This window comes from Passer domesticus, chromosome 12 (genome assembly GCF_036417665.1).
Source record: "Passer domesticus isolate bPasDom1 chromosome 12, bPasDom1.hap1, whole genome shotgun sequence".
Lineage (NCBI taxonomy): Eukaryota > Metazoa > Chordata > Aves > Passeriformes > Passeridae > Passer > Passer domesticus.
In genome coordinates, this window is record NC_087485.1 from 6,977,305 (window position 1) to 6,989,725 (window position 12,421).

The 12,421-nt window shown below is 47.0% G+C and overlaps 1 protein-coding gene across 7 annotated transcripts in view; it reads right to left on the reverse strand.

Moving 5' to 3' along the window:
* The window catches only part of PLEKHG4 (pleckstrin homology and RhoGEF domain containing G4), a 96,113-nt gene that overhangs the window by 60,487 nt on the left and 23,205 nt on the right, over nt 1-12,421 (reverse strand). For 5 of the 7 annotated variants that reach the window (XM_064387302.1, XM_064387296.1, XM_064387297.1 and 2 more), the window contains exons 2-3: nt 10,118-10,315; nt 2,163-4,281 (exon numbers count right to left, since the gene is read on the reverse strand). In XM_064387302.1, coding sequence (XP_064243372.1) covers nt 2,163-4,281; nt 10,118-10,315 — 2,317 coding nt within the window. Of the gene's footprint in view, nt 1-2,162; nt 4,282-6,868; nt 6,947-8,426; nt 8,475-10,117; nt 10,316-12,421 lie in introns of those variants that run through there. The other 2 variants (XM_064387301.1, XM_064387300.1) reach the window with 2 other exon arrangements.

Here is a 12,421-nt window from a genome sequence, read left to right on the forward strand (position 1 = left end):
ATTTGTAGGACACTTGCTTTGCTTTGTAATTTTATCTCTGAATTATCTTGTAAGTACATCTCTGAGGGTTTAATGGGGCTAGATAAGGAGATGGCTTGTTTGGATCTCAAAGCAATCAAATGTAATTGACTGGATTAAGTTTTTTATAGTGCCAGCTAGAGTGTTTAAGAACTACTGCCAGCATTAACAGATACTTGAGCTGCCCTTTACCATAAAAAGTTTATTTGGATAGTTTGGGTGGTTTTCCTGGCATTTTAGATTGTTTCTTTTGCTTTACAAACACTGAGATAACAAGGTTTACATTTTTCTTAAACTGCAATGGCCAAGTTTAACATCGGCAGACTTGAGCCACAAATGCCACTTATTTCAGCCAAATCCCCAAAATCACTTGTATTGTCTTTCATTAAAAACAAACTCTGTGTGCACCCCAGAGGGGTCCATCACTGCTGAAATCTCCAGCAGTGGCCAAGATTTATTCTTTGGACCAGTGAGAACATCACACTTATTTCATAATGAGCTGGACCTGGTTAATTTTAAAAGAGAAGAGATGGGAACACTGAACAAGCAGCCACAGCACTCATGAGCAAAGTGTCCACACAGCACTAAACACAGACTAGGTGTTCCAAGGCCTGGTCCTGAGCAAGCATGAAGTCAGGCCAGGGTCAGGTTGGCCAGGGGAATGGATACCCACAGCATGGTTATTTCCTGGCATATATCCACCAAGACCCAGAGGTAGGCAGAAGGCAACTTTTTTTTTTTTCCTGCTCTTGTTGACAGATGCTCAGAGAGACATGCGCTGCAGAAAATAGAAACTTTTGAGCTGACCCCTCCATTTCACAGAAGAGAAATGCTTGTCACTTCAAAAGTATCAGAAATGCCTGGTAACCTTGGGCTTGCCTAACTACAGAATTAGTTTGATGCAAATGTTAATGAAATTTTATTTTAATCAGTGGACGCTAATTTAGCTCCATTAGAAGGTCACTAAGACATCAGATAAAATGTGACTTTTGGGCACTTGAGAAGCAGCTGTGTGTGCAGTCAAACAGAATCATGCTGCAGCTCTTGGCCACATAATTTGGGACCAGGGCAAGCATTACAGTGGCAGCACATCCCAAGACAACCAGCTCTGGATCTGTTGCCCCAGAGGGTCAAACGTGCTCTAGCAACACGGGTCTGTACGCCAACCCTTTCAAGAGTCCTCCCTCCAACATTTCAAGCTGGGTAATTTTCCTAGCCAGGGGTCTCAGGGAATGAGAGCTGCTGAACTGGAATGGCATGTTCCAGCCGCCCCCGCCACACACCCGCTCCTCTGTGTGATCTGCATATGGAGCTGCAGCTTTCCAGACTCAGCAGAGCTGGGCAAAGCCCACACCGGGCCCATGCGGTTACACACTGCCTGCTGCACAAGGCAGACACCTGGATTGCCCTCCCAATTCCTCCTGAAGTAGCACAGCTCCAGCTCAGGAACCCAAGCAACAAGGAATCTGGGTAATAGCTGCCTGAACATTCCATCTGAGTTGAAGTCAGATGCTTCATTTCTGTGCTCTCCCACTCAAGTTAAACAGCTCCTACTTGAAACATACTCGAGCTGAAGAAAGAATGCCGGAGGGGAAGGCAGGGAAGAGGGGGGAATCCCTCAGCTCTGCACTTTGCTGCCTGAATCAGTTATCAGCACACACATTTGTTGATCTTCAGGTCACGTTACACAGCTAATATTTTACTGTGGCATTCACTGCTGCTTCCTCTTGCCACAGCCATCTTCCCAAAGCCAGTTTTCAAATATGAAAGCCTTGTACAGTTAGACAAGTCTCTCCTCACACATTCTGCACATCATGAATGTGAGCGAGAGGAGGTCACCAGCAATCAGATTAACTGAAACTAAAAGCTTCTCCCAATGGAACTTTGTTCTGTACCAATGTAAATTTGCAAAGAATTATTAAACAAAATACCACAATAAACCCACCTGTGAAGAGAAAGCTAATTTAATGCCACAAAAAATGACAAATTAATCACTTCCCAGTATTTTGTGCTATTACCCCAAAGCCTCCCAGATGTATTTATCAAATACTGCCTGATAAGCAGTACTCAAGGAGTACTCCTTGAGGACTTTGCTTTCAATCTATGTTATCAAACACAGCCACACACACATCCAATGGCTGTACCTTTAGGAGGTGATGCTCCAGACGACACCTCTGGCTGGGAGTGCAGAGTGGTAGGCTCTGTATGCCCCTCAGCAGGTCCTGAGGACAGTGGTCCACCCTCCAGCTCCTCTTCAATGGATTCCAGTGTTTTTGAGGCTGTAGTCTTCAACCTTTCCCTGTAAGAACAACTTTCCTGGTTCTCCACCTGTCCCTGCAAGTCCTGTATTGCAACAGGCTCCAGGTTCAGCATGGAGCTCTCTTCACTTTCACAGCCATGGTTTTCCACCAGTCTTTGTGGTTCCTCAAAACTCCCTCCAGACCTCTGAGTTTTTAACAGACTTGAGTCTTCTTCTTGTGCACTGGGAGCCAACAAGTCACTGTTATTTAATTGTTCTGCCATCTGATTCCCCTCTGCTGATTGGGCAGTTTTGAGTGGTATGGCTTCTTCAGCCTTTTTATGCTCTTGCTCTTCACTGTCTGACAAGGTTCCATCCACTGGAGCTTTCACAGACAAGTGACTATGACCAGTCTGATTTTCATTTACATTCAACATTTCTTTAGACTCTTCCTCTTGGCTGTCCCTTCTTCCCACCTCAAATTCATCTACATCTCCTTGGCTCTCTTCTGGAGGACTTAATGGAGAACTGATATTTGCTTCAATATTGCTGCAGCAAGCACTTACATCTGCCATGTTCCCTGAAGGAGAGGCTCTCTCTCCACCTACATCTGAATTCTCAGGCAATGTAGAGACCTGAACTGGCTCAACACTTCCACTGACACCCTGGCAAGAGACATCAGAAGCTTCCTTTAGTGTGCAACATGGTCCCAAAGGTCCTAGGACAGATACAGAAGAAGCATCCATCAGTGTCACCTCCTTCTGACCCTCAGTCAGTGGTTCTGTGTGTACTCCCAGCATCACTTCTTCTTTAGCAGCAGTAGCATCTAGAATAACTTCTGGGCTCTGGTCCAATGTTTCAACACCAGCATTTTCACTAGGTCCATCACTTTCTCCCTCTATGTTTCCAGAGGCATCAGGCACTTGTGCCTTGCAGCTGACAGCATCTGCAGCACACACATCACTGCAGCTGCACAGTGCATAATGCCAATCCAGCGAATGTTCACTGTGAATCTCCTGCTCTGCAGCTGAATCTTGTGTGCAGCAAGCAGGAGGCTCAGTCACAGGACAGTTATCACCCATACTTCCAGGATCAGCTGGTATCAGCTGACCTTCTGGGGACAGTGCTCCATGTGCCATCACTTGGTTGCCTTCCAATGGAGTAACATTTTCGAGAACTTCTGTAGAAGTGCTCAGAGTGTCCATTTGACAGTGCTCCTTCTGCATAAGTGCTGACTGAATTAAGTTCTTGGAGTAGGTGCTGTCTTGCATGACAATAAACCTGTGCTTGCCTTTAGACTCATTCACTCGTGCCCTGGGCTGAGTTAGGTAACTTAATGCCAGCGACGGTGTTAAAGATCCTGTCTGTGGCCCAAATCTGGGCAGGGAAACTTCTGCCAGCTCAACGTACTCTCCTTCAAGGTCACTTTCCAAGTTCTCTTCAGTCACAGGACTCGTACAGACACCATTGACCAGAGCTTCATTGAACTGTGGAGCTGTGCTGCTAATGACGGGGTTGTCTCGATTTGCACTCAGTTCCTGTAGATACTGAGATCTCAGGTCTGGTGAACCGCACTCACTACGGTCCGTGGGGAGGCACAGAATTGAACGTTCCTCTGTTACTTCTGAAGAGATGATATTGTTTTCAATTATTTTTGGTTTATTTATAAATTCAGGATTAACCACTTTATTCCAGGGAACACGAAATATTTTGTCATCAGTGGTTAGTAAACAATTTTCCAGTGCTATGCCCATCCGCTCTCCATTGAACGTACTCAACCATTCCAGAGTAAAAATAGAGGTATATGAAACTTCTGGAATCACCACTTCTTCTACATTATGCTTATCTTTTGCCAAACATTTCAATACAATTCGTGGAGGCTTCTTCAGAGAGGGGACCACCTGCAGGTAGAAGTCACCAGGCTTCAAGATTCGCCAGTCAATGGAAGCCAGCTGGATTATAATCTTCTCTTGAACACACAGGGGCCAGCCCGCATGGCGAAACAGCAATCCGCAGTACGGAGCCTACGGAGACAAGACAAAGTGTTTGCAGCACCAGCAAAAGATCTCAGCTCAAGCTTCTCAGTAAGAGATCAAGAAAACAGATGAATTTAGGTCATTGGTTTTTGATGTAGGCAAGTTTTCCAAACTAAGGTCTCCTCTTTAAAAAGCAGAAATAAGAAAATCTACCAATGCAAACCACCCCTTCAGGACAGGTGGGTACAAGTTACACTGGGAGGCTGCAACCTCCCAGTGAAAGGGAGAGGACAGTGCAAAGACAAAACAGGAGATAGGAAGCAGCAAATGAGGAAAGAACAGCAGAGCCACAGAGAAAGAAAGCAGCAAGTGCCATCAGCAAGCTGTGAGGAGCCACACTTAACATACCAGCAATTTCCTCATTCCCTAAACATAGCAGCACTCAGGTCATGCCTCAGACAAATCCCACCCAAGTAAAAGAACTGCAGATTCAAGGCTGAACTGACTTGACTCAATTATTTACAGCTTTATCACAACTTCAAAAAATAACGTCCAGAGCTTTGAACTTGATTCTGTTTGGGTAAGATTTAAATTTAGCCATTATATAAGCCAGCAATTCCACAATTAATTTCATCTTTTTCTGTATGACAAGGCTTTGGATTCAATTAATTCAAGTATTTTGCCATACAGGAGAGAAACCAGAGAACATAAAGGAACTTCCTGGATCCTCACACACCTTGAAACAACAGGTACTGGCATAAAGCAGTTTCTTTCTTATGTTCATCAAGCCTTACCTTCAGCCCCACCACATTTCTAACTCTCCTTGCACCTGAAGCAAAGTTGCTCACAGGTTTAGAAATCAAATCATCCTTCAGATTCAGTAATTCCTCCTCCTCAATCCTGTATTTTCTGGATGTTTCTATTACTTAGACTTACTAACCCATGGCACATGACCTTAGCATGTCTAGCTTCATCATGTCCTCAGTGTGCCTGAAGTATCTCCTTTCTAATGCTCATTTATTTTTCTTAAAAACCATTTGTTCATTGTGCAAAGCATTGCAAAACACTGCCTGTAATGGCACTAGCTCTTCCCAAATGTGCTAGAAGCATCTCTTAAAGCTAAGATCAAACTCATCTTCCAGTCACACTTCTACAGTAACCCAGTCACCTACTGGTGCTTCTTTACATAAACTGATGAACTCCAGTTCACAACAGAAGTTCTGCCTGCCACTCTGTGGAGGCACATGCTTGTCCCCCGAGTCTACCACTACAAAATTTAAGCACAAAGTTTTAGAGCTTATCTTGTGCAATCTTCCCTTCCAGTTTGTGTGTCCCAGGTTGGTTTCACCACAAACATGCCATACATACTCTTACTTTTTATGCTAAGCTCATGGATGAGAAGCACAGCATGTTTCATGATTCCTGCCTCCAACTCCATTTTCCCCACAGTGCAAACGTCCTCCCTCCCTTTCACCAGTTTGTAGCCATCTTGCAATTCTTGCATAAACTCAATCCCTTTGACACAGTAATTAATCTTCCAAATGACTCCATAACAAATCCTTTATGGCAGAGATTAAACAATGGAACTTATCTCTCTAGAGAGAGTTGGTTTATTAAAAAGGCTGCTGTGACACTACCTGCCATGGAGCAAACCACATGAAAACGTTATTCAGTTTTTCATGGGTCAGTTAATTCAGTCCTTAATTCAGAGCACAATGTTGTAGGCTCAGCTTGTTCTCTGTATTTTGTTACTAGTCCTGACTTAACAGATTCAATAAAATCCCTGCTACCAGACATTGGGCATTATATGGTAACTTCTTCCATATTCCAGGATGGAGACCTGCCAGTCCTATTTCTTCAAAACAGCCAAGTTCAGTCACAGTAGATTTAACTTCTATTCACTTACTGCAACTGTCCAACGGAAGGACTCACACACTGTATCACTACAAAAAGGAACCTTACTTTAGTTTTCATTTACTTGAAGGATCATATTATTATTACCTTTCTATTCTAACCTTGACTCAGAGCAGACACATCTCCCCTTCTTCCCTCTTTCTATTAAGTTAGAACCAAAAATCCCTGACACAGTTGCTTGTACTTCCCTCCAAGGGACAGCTAAGCTGGGCAGTCTGATGTTCTCAGGCTTTCTGATCTGCAAGACACAGATGCCTCTGTCAGTTAAGTTCCTTTCATCCATGACACAGTTAAACTCAGAAACCAAGACCACCTCTTGCAGCAGTTTGCACAAGCTGCTTCTGGCCCCAGCAGGTCTCAGGCTAAATGTACTTCATGGACTTTTATACCAAGCTCAAGACTCACACAGCACCTCAGCCAACAGAGCTTGTGGCTCCTACCAAACTGCCCAAATCAAGTATTTTGTACTTAAGTTTCAAACTAGAGCAATTTGCAGTTTTCCAGAAGAGACTGTACCACTGCAGCACACCAAACCCCTCTTCTCCCATTACAGTACCTCCCAGTAGGTATATTAAGGCCAAGGGTCTGTACCAAGGGTCTTTCAGGGGAAGAAGAGGCAGATGAAGATCAGTTCCCAAACTATTATAGTTCATAGGACTGAAAAGTGAAAAACACAATCAGCAGCAGCATAAACATAAAGCTGAATTCCACCAGCACATACCTGACATAGAGATTCTGTTAAAATCTGGATGCAGAGTAACCCACTGAAGGGCCACTCATACATTAAGAAATTCAAAAACAGCCTCACTGCTTAGATGTTTACTTGTCTGCCTACTGACTCATAAGGAGAAAACTCAGCAATAAAATCACCAAAACCAATGCAGAATGCATTGAAGTTCCTGAAAAGCCCTACAAAGCCACAATCTAAACTGCATCAGGAGCCAGAGTAACATCCAAAACAGGAATGCAAGTCCCACAATAGCCTAAACACCACAGAACTTTAGAACTTTAGAAGTGGAGCATCCTCATGCTGCTCCTGCTCCAAAATGCACCTTCAAAGGGAAGATAATGTGAAGAGGCTTATTACAGCACCTTTAACATCTCATTCTGAGGCTCAAGGATTTGCTTTTCTCATGTCCAAACACTACAGAGCCAAACCAGGCCCACCAGAGGAGTGCCAGGAACACCCTCAACACCCAGTGGCTGCAGCCAGGAATAAAGCTGGCTGAGGAGAGAGCTGGGCACCAATGACAAAGATGGCACAAAGGTGGAACCTTCTAAAGCTACAGGGATGGTTAAGCTGGAACAGACCATTTAGCTCAGAATGTCACCTCAAATCCAGGGGCAAAATCTGGCTTTTAACTTTGTGCTAAGCAGAAATAGACCTCCTTGGAACACCCCTTCCAGTCCCTGAGGAATCACACAGAGGCTGAAGCCCTTGAACTTCTGTAGTACTTCATGAAGCCATTTACACTTTTGTCACTGCAGAGGGCTGGCAAAAGATCCACTGCTCTCAAGACTTTCTACAGCAGTCATTCAGACACGAGTTAATTCTTTTCCCTCTAATGTGTTTAAGAAATGCTCACATGGAGCAGCTGAAGTACAAACTAAGGAGGAAGTATTGCTTTGTTTAGACTCTCTAAAAGGCAGGCAAGACTTTCAAAAAGCAATTAGTAAGAAACAGTCCTCTGTGACTTCAGACTATAAAGATGAAGGGGCATACAGTGGAGGTTTGGGGAAGAAGAGAACACAGCAAATTAAATAAATTTCATACATAAGAATTTAAAAGATCAAACAAGCAGACTTTGAAATAAAATATGGAATAGCCTGGGCCCAACTCTGAAGTGGGTACAAGGTACCTAGAGCTTCCCTTGATCTCCCTGTACTATCACTCTGGAAGTAAAAAATCACAAGTCACAGCCTGAAAGGGTCACAACCAAGTAAGAAAGGATTTTGCTGACCACTCTCCCACACATTTCACACCTCACCAAAAGCCCCCAATACCTAATGCTAAGCCTTGTGCAGCCCTCCCTAAAGGCAGCTGCCCAAACAACCCCACATCTTGTTGGTCAGCTGGGTGGGCCACCAGCATCCTGGGCTTCCCCGGTGCCCAGTGGCATCACACTTCCCTCCTCAGGACCCCGAGCTCCCACTGCCCTCACCTCTCCCTCCTCAGAACAGCCAGTGCCCACTGCCCTCACCTCTCCCTCCTCAGGACACCCAGTGCCCACTGCCCTCACCTCTCCCTCCTCAGGACACCCAGTGCCCACTGCCCTCACCCTGCCCTCCTCAGAACAGCCAGTGCCCACCATCTCACACCTCTCCCTCCTCAGGAGGCCCAGCACCCACTGCCCTCACACCTCTCCCTCCTCAGGACACCCAGCACCCACTGCCCTCACACCTCTCCTGCCTCATGGCCGAGCACCGCAGCGCCTCGTGTTCCAACGGCCCTCCAACAGCAACCGAAGCCACCCTGCCCGTCAAGGCGGCCCCGCGCTGCTATTGGCTGCCGCAGGCCCCGCTGTCCTCCCATTGGCTGTCGGGCGGCCGAGACCCGCCCCGCCGACACACCCGCGTTCGCCCGTCGCGCCCTGAGGGCCGCGGGGGTTCCTTGGCCTTCGCTGTGCGTTTCTCCTGTGTTGTGCGTTCCTCAGCCTGTGCTGTGCGTTCCTCCTTCGCTGTGAGTTCCTCGGCCGCTGCCCCGAACACCTCCCCTCTGCACAGCAGCACCGTGCGCCCAGCTCGCTGCTGCTTTCCTTCCTTCCCCTTCACCGCCTCACCTGCCCGAGGCACAGCTGGCCGCTCGGAAGCTGCCAGGATCTCGAGAAGTGGGAAAATTGCTACCTTGGCTCCTTCAGCGAGGGCGGTGTTTTGGGGAAAGCCGTGAAACATCTTGAAATAATTACCAGTTTGTACAAACGAAAAGCCTTTTGTTTCTTTAAAGGGGAAAAAACTATGCACCATAGAATTAGAAGCTCCAATTATAGGTACTGATGGAGTAACATCTATTCCAGTGTTCAGGGTGGGAGAGAGCAGCAAGGTCATGCACCACCTTGCATCCTGCTCGACTCACATGGCTAGCACCAAGCTGGAGGCTGGTGACAATACGAGGTGACAAACACTGCACCAAAACACAGTTTCAAGATGCCTAGCTAACATGGATCTATGTGATGGATTTGTCCCCCCAGTATTTCATTTCCTTGAAACAAATGAGTAACTGACTATTTCAGCCTCTATTCCATATGTTTCCTCCTCCTAGAAATTCCTTGCCCTCTACCACGAGGACTTGAATTGAAAGTCTGGCCACATGCCCCCTTTGCATTCAGAGACAAAAAAGTTAGAACAAACTCACATTTTAGGTTGTTTGGGCTGGTTGGGTTTTTTTCATCTTGCAGACTTCGAGCCAAGTTTTGCGATGAGGTGTTTGACTCATCGTTTCTAACATTTTAGACTCCCAACAGTAAAGCACGTTAATCTTGGACTCGTTCTGGCAGTAAATGTAACGTGACTCCTCGGGGCTACTGAGCCTTGTGACTGTTCCAGCAACCATCAAAGGGGAGCTGGAGTTTTGGAAAAACACCGACTGGAAGCATTTCGCCCTGCACGTCATTGTGCCAGTGGTGGGAGCCCCACAGCTTCATCCACAGGGCCAGGGAACAGCTGGGGTCAGAGGCCACCCCGGTCACACACATCCAGCAAACACTTCACTGAACCTCTTCCTGTGAATCCCTTAAGCCCTTGGTGTTCCTGATTATGGAAAGGGAGAGCACTGCTCCACACCTGATCGCTGATCTCTGAAGGGTTAAGCTTCAACAACAATTTCTCAACTATTTCCTAATTGTCTGCCTGCCCTCCCACCTAGACTGCCGTACATACTCAAGCGCTTTTTGCCAGCCGTTTTGCATACAAGAGCAGAAAGAAATCTCTCCAAGAAAGCCTTCACAGGCCTTAGAGAGCATGATGTACTCACACAGGCATCCTGCTGAATGCACTGCAGGATGTGCTTGGCTGGAATCAGGAAGTCTATGAGGTAGTGCAGTCCATCCCCACGGTACGTCTTCTCCACCACATCAAAAACTTGGCACAGAACGGTGGCTGCGGTAGCCTCAAATGGAGGGTAGAGTGCTGATAACGTGCTCTGGATGCAGCCGTCCAGGGATTCCGAGTCCTGCCGAGAGAGAAAGCGTTAGAGGGACCAGGGCACGGTCTGCCCAGCGCCCAGGAGCGCAGCCATCTCCAGAGCAGGAGGAACGAAGATCAAAGGAGCCAAGTGCTGTCCTTCCTAGCTTCTTTTGGCACTAGCGACTGCAGGTAAACACAAAAAAGCTCTCCCAAAAGAGGAGTGGAGTGCTCGCAGAGCGCTGCATGCAGAATTGCCAGCTTTTGCTTACGCAGCAAGTCCTTCTCCTGCCTGCGCGGGGTGGGGCGGCTGCTAGACCACACCGCAGCACGTGAGCGCCTGCGAGCGACACGGTCCTGGGGTGGGCACATCACTGTGCTTTGGGCACACGCCTTGGTGCTGGGCTGAGGGCAGCTGCAGCTCTTCAGCCTCCTGTGCTCTGGAGTCCCAGCACGAGATAAGGTGCCAGAGCTGTTTGGTGCCATGGAAAGTCATTCACCAGAGCGACTCCTTGTTAGTCAAAGCTGTTTGCCTCTCATGAAAGGCTCTACTGCAGGAGCCAGGAGTTTTGTGCAGTGTGAGATGCCTCACACCAGGATTCACACAATGTGTGTGAGCAGGGCTGCCTGTGGTCCCTGATACCTAGGATGCCTGTTCAGGGGGATCAGAGGCAATGGCTTGCCTGCATGCACCTTCATTTGGGAGAACCTGCCAGCCAGAGCCTGCCCGTAGTGTCAGGACCAATTCCAGGGCTGGAGGCCAAATTCTGAGTTATTGCATGGGTGTAAATCAAGAGAGCTCGCCAAAAAGTAACAATGAAAAAAAATATAAAGCTGTACATATCTGGAGAGAGGATCAGGATCGCTCCTTTCTTTTCTGTTTTAGAGGGGATCCCTTGGGCTAGCTTACAGCCACTGGGAGTAAGTTTTGCTCCAAAATCAAATGAAAGTTTACTCAGGTGTCTGGCCAGATCCTCATCTGATCCAAATCCACCTCCTTTCACTAGAGACAAAAAAAGCACCTCAGCTGCTTACGCAGAAGCTCCACAGCCTCCTGTAGAACAGGAACAACTACATGAACATGCCTGAAAATACACTTCAGTCCCACAGCAAGACCGGGAGAGAAAGTTAAACAAAGCAGTGCCACAACAGCTTACACCACAAGCAGGGAACAGTAGAACAAGGGGATCAGGAGGAAAATAAATGGTTTCACTGCTTCCACTCCATTGCAGCACATCACTGAAGATGCCTCCACCAGCCTGAGAAAGTTCAACAGTGTCAGAGCAAGCCTGAACTGACCTGCAGCCCAGCAGAGATGATGCTCCTCACAAAAGCCTTCCCACCTCTCGCAGCTCACTGATCTCCAGGTTCCTCCTTCAGAGGGTTGGGTGTTTAAGCACAAAATAAACTCACTGCTGTGATGCAAAGCCACCTTGTAGGACAGCCTGTGGGACTGCACAGGAGAGGTGAGGATGCCCAGGTGATGCCTCCACAATCCCTGCCTGCAATGAGCTGGCAGAACTACAGTGACAGGCAAACCACACACTGCCTGTGGGACAGTACTGCTTCCTTACCTTCTGCTGTTTCTCCTGATGTCAGCATAAGCAAGGCTAGATGGATGGCAGCAGGCTCCTAAAGTGTCCACACCTTTTCTGAGAGACCAGCTGCCTCCTGCAATACTCTAGGCCAATGCAACTAGGTAAACAGAGGTTAAGGAGCTATTTTTCATACGCAGAGAATCACAGATTATCCTGAGTTGGCATACTTAATCCAGTATTCTTAAGCCAAGAACTCCAAAAGCAAGAGCCCATGTGCACACTCCCAAGAGCTGAATTCTAGGGAATGAGCATTTAAACCCAATTCTCAATAGGAGGAGAAGGCTATTTTAAACAATTTACTTTTCACTCAGAAAAATAATAACCTCTATTGATACCAACCTGTCCCAGCAAGTGCCTGTGACCTTATCAGATAAAATGGCCTTCACACAGGTGCTCTCCCAACCCCCCAGTCACCTTCTTGGGCACTATCACAGTAGCATTGCTGCTGGCAGCATTTGACAATCTCCCTCTGACCCTCCACAGCTTACAAGTTCAACACATCAGTCAAAACCAGCTTTGTTCTGCACCATCTGCTGTCCCCATGCCCTGCCTGAGCA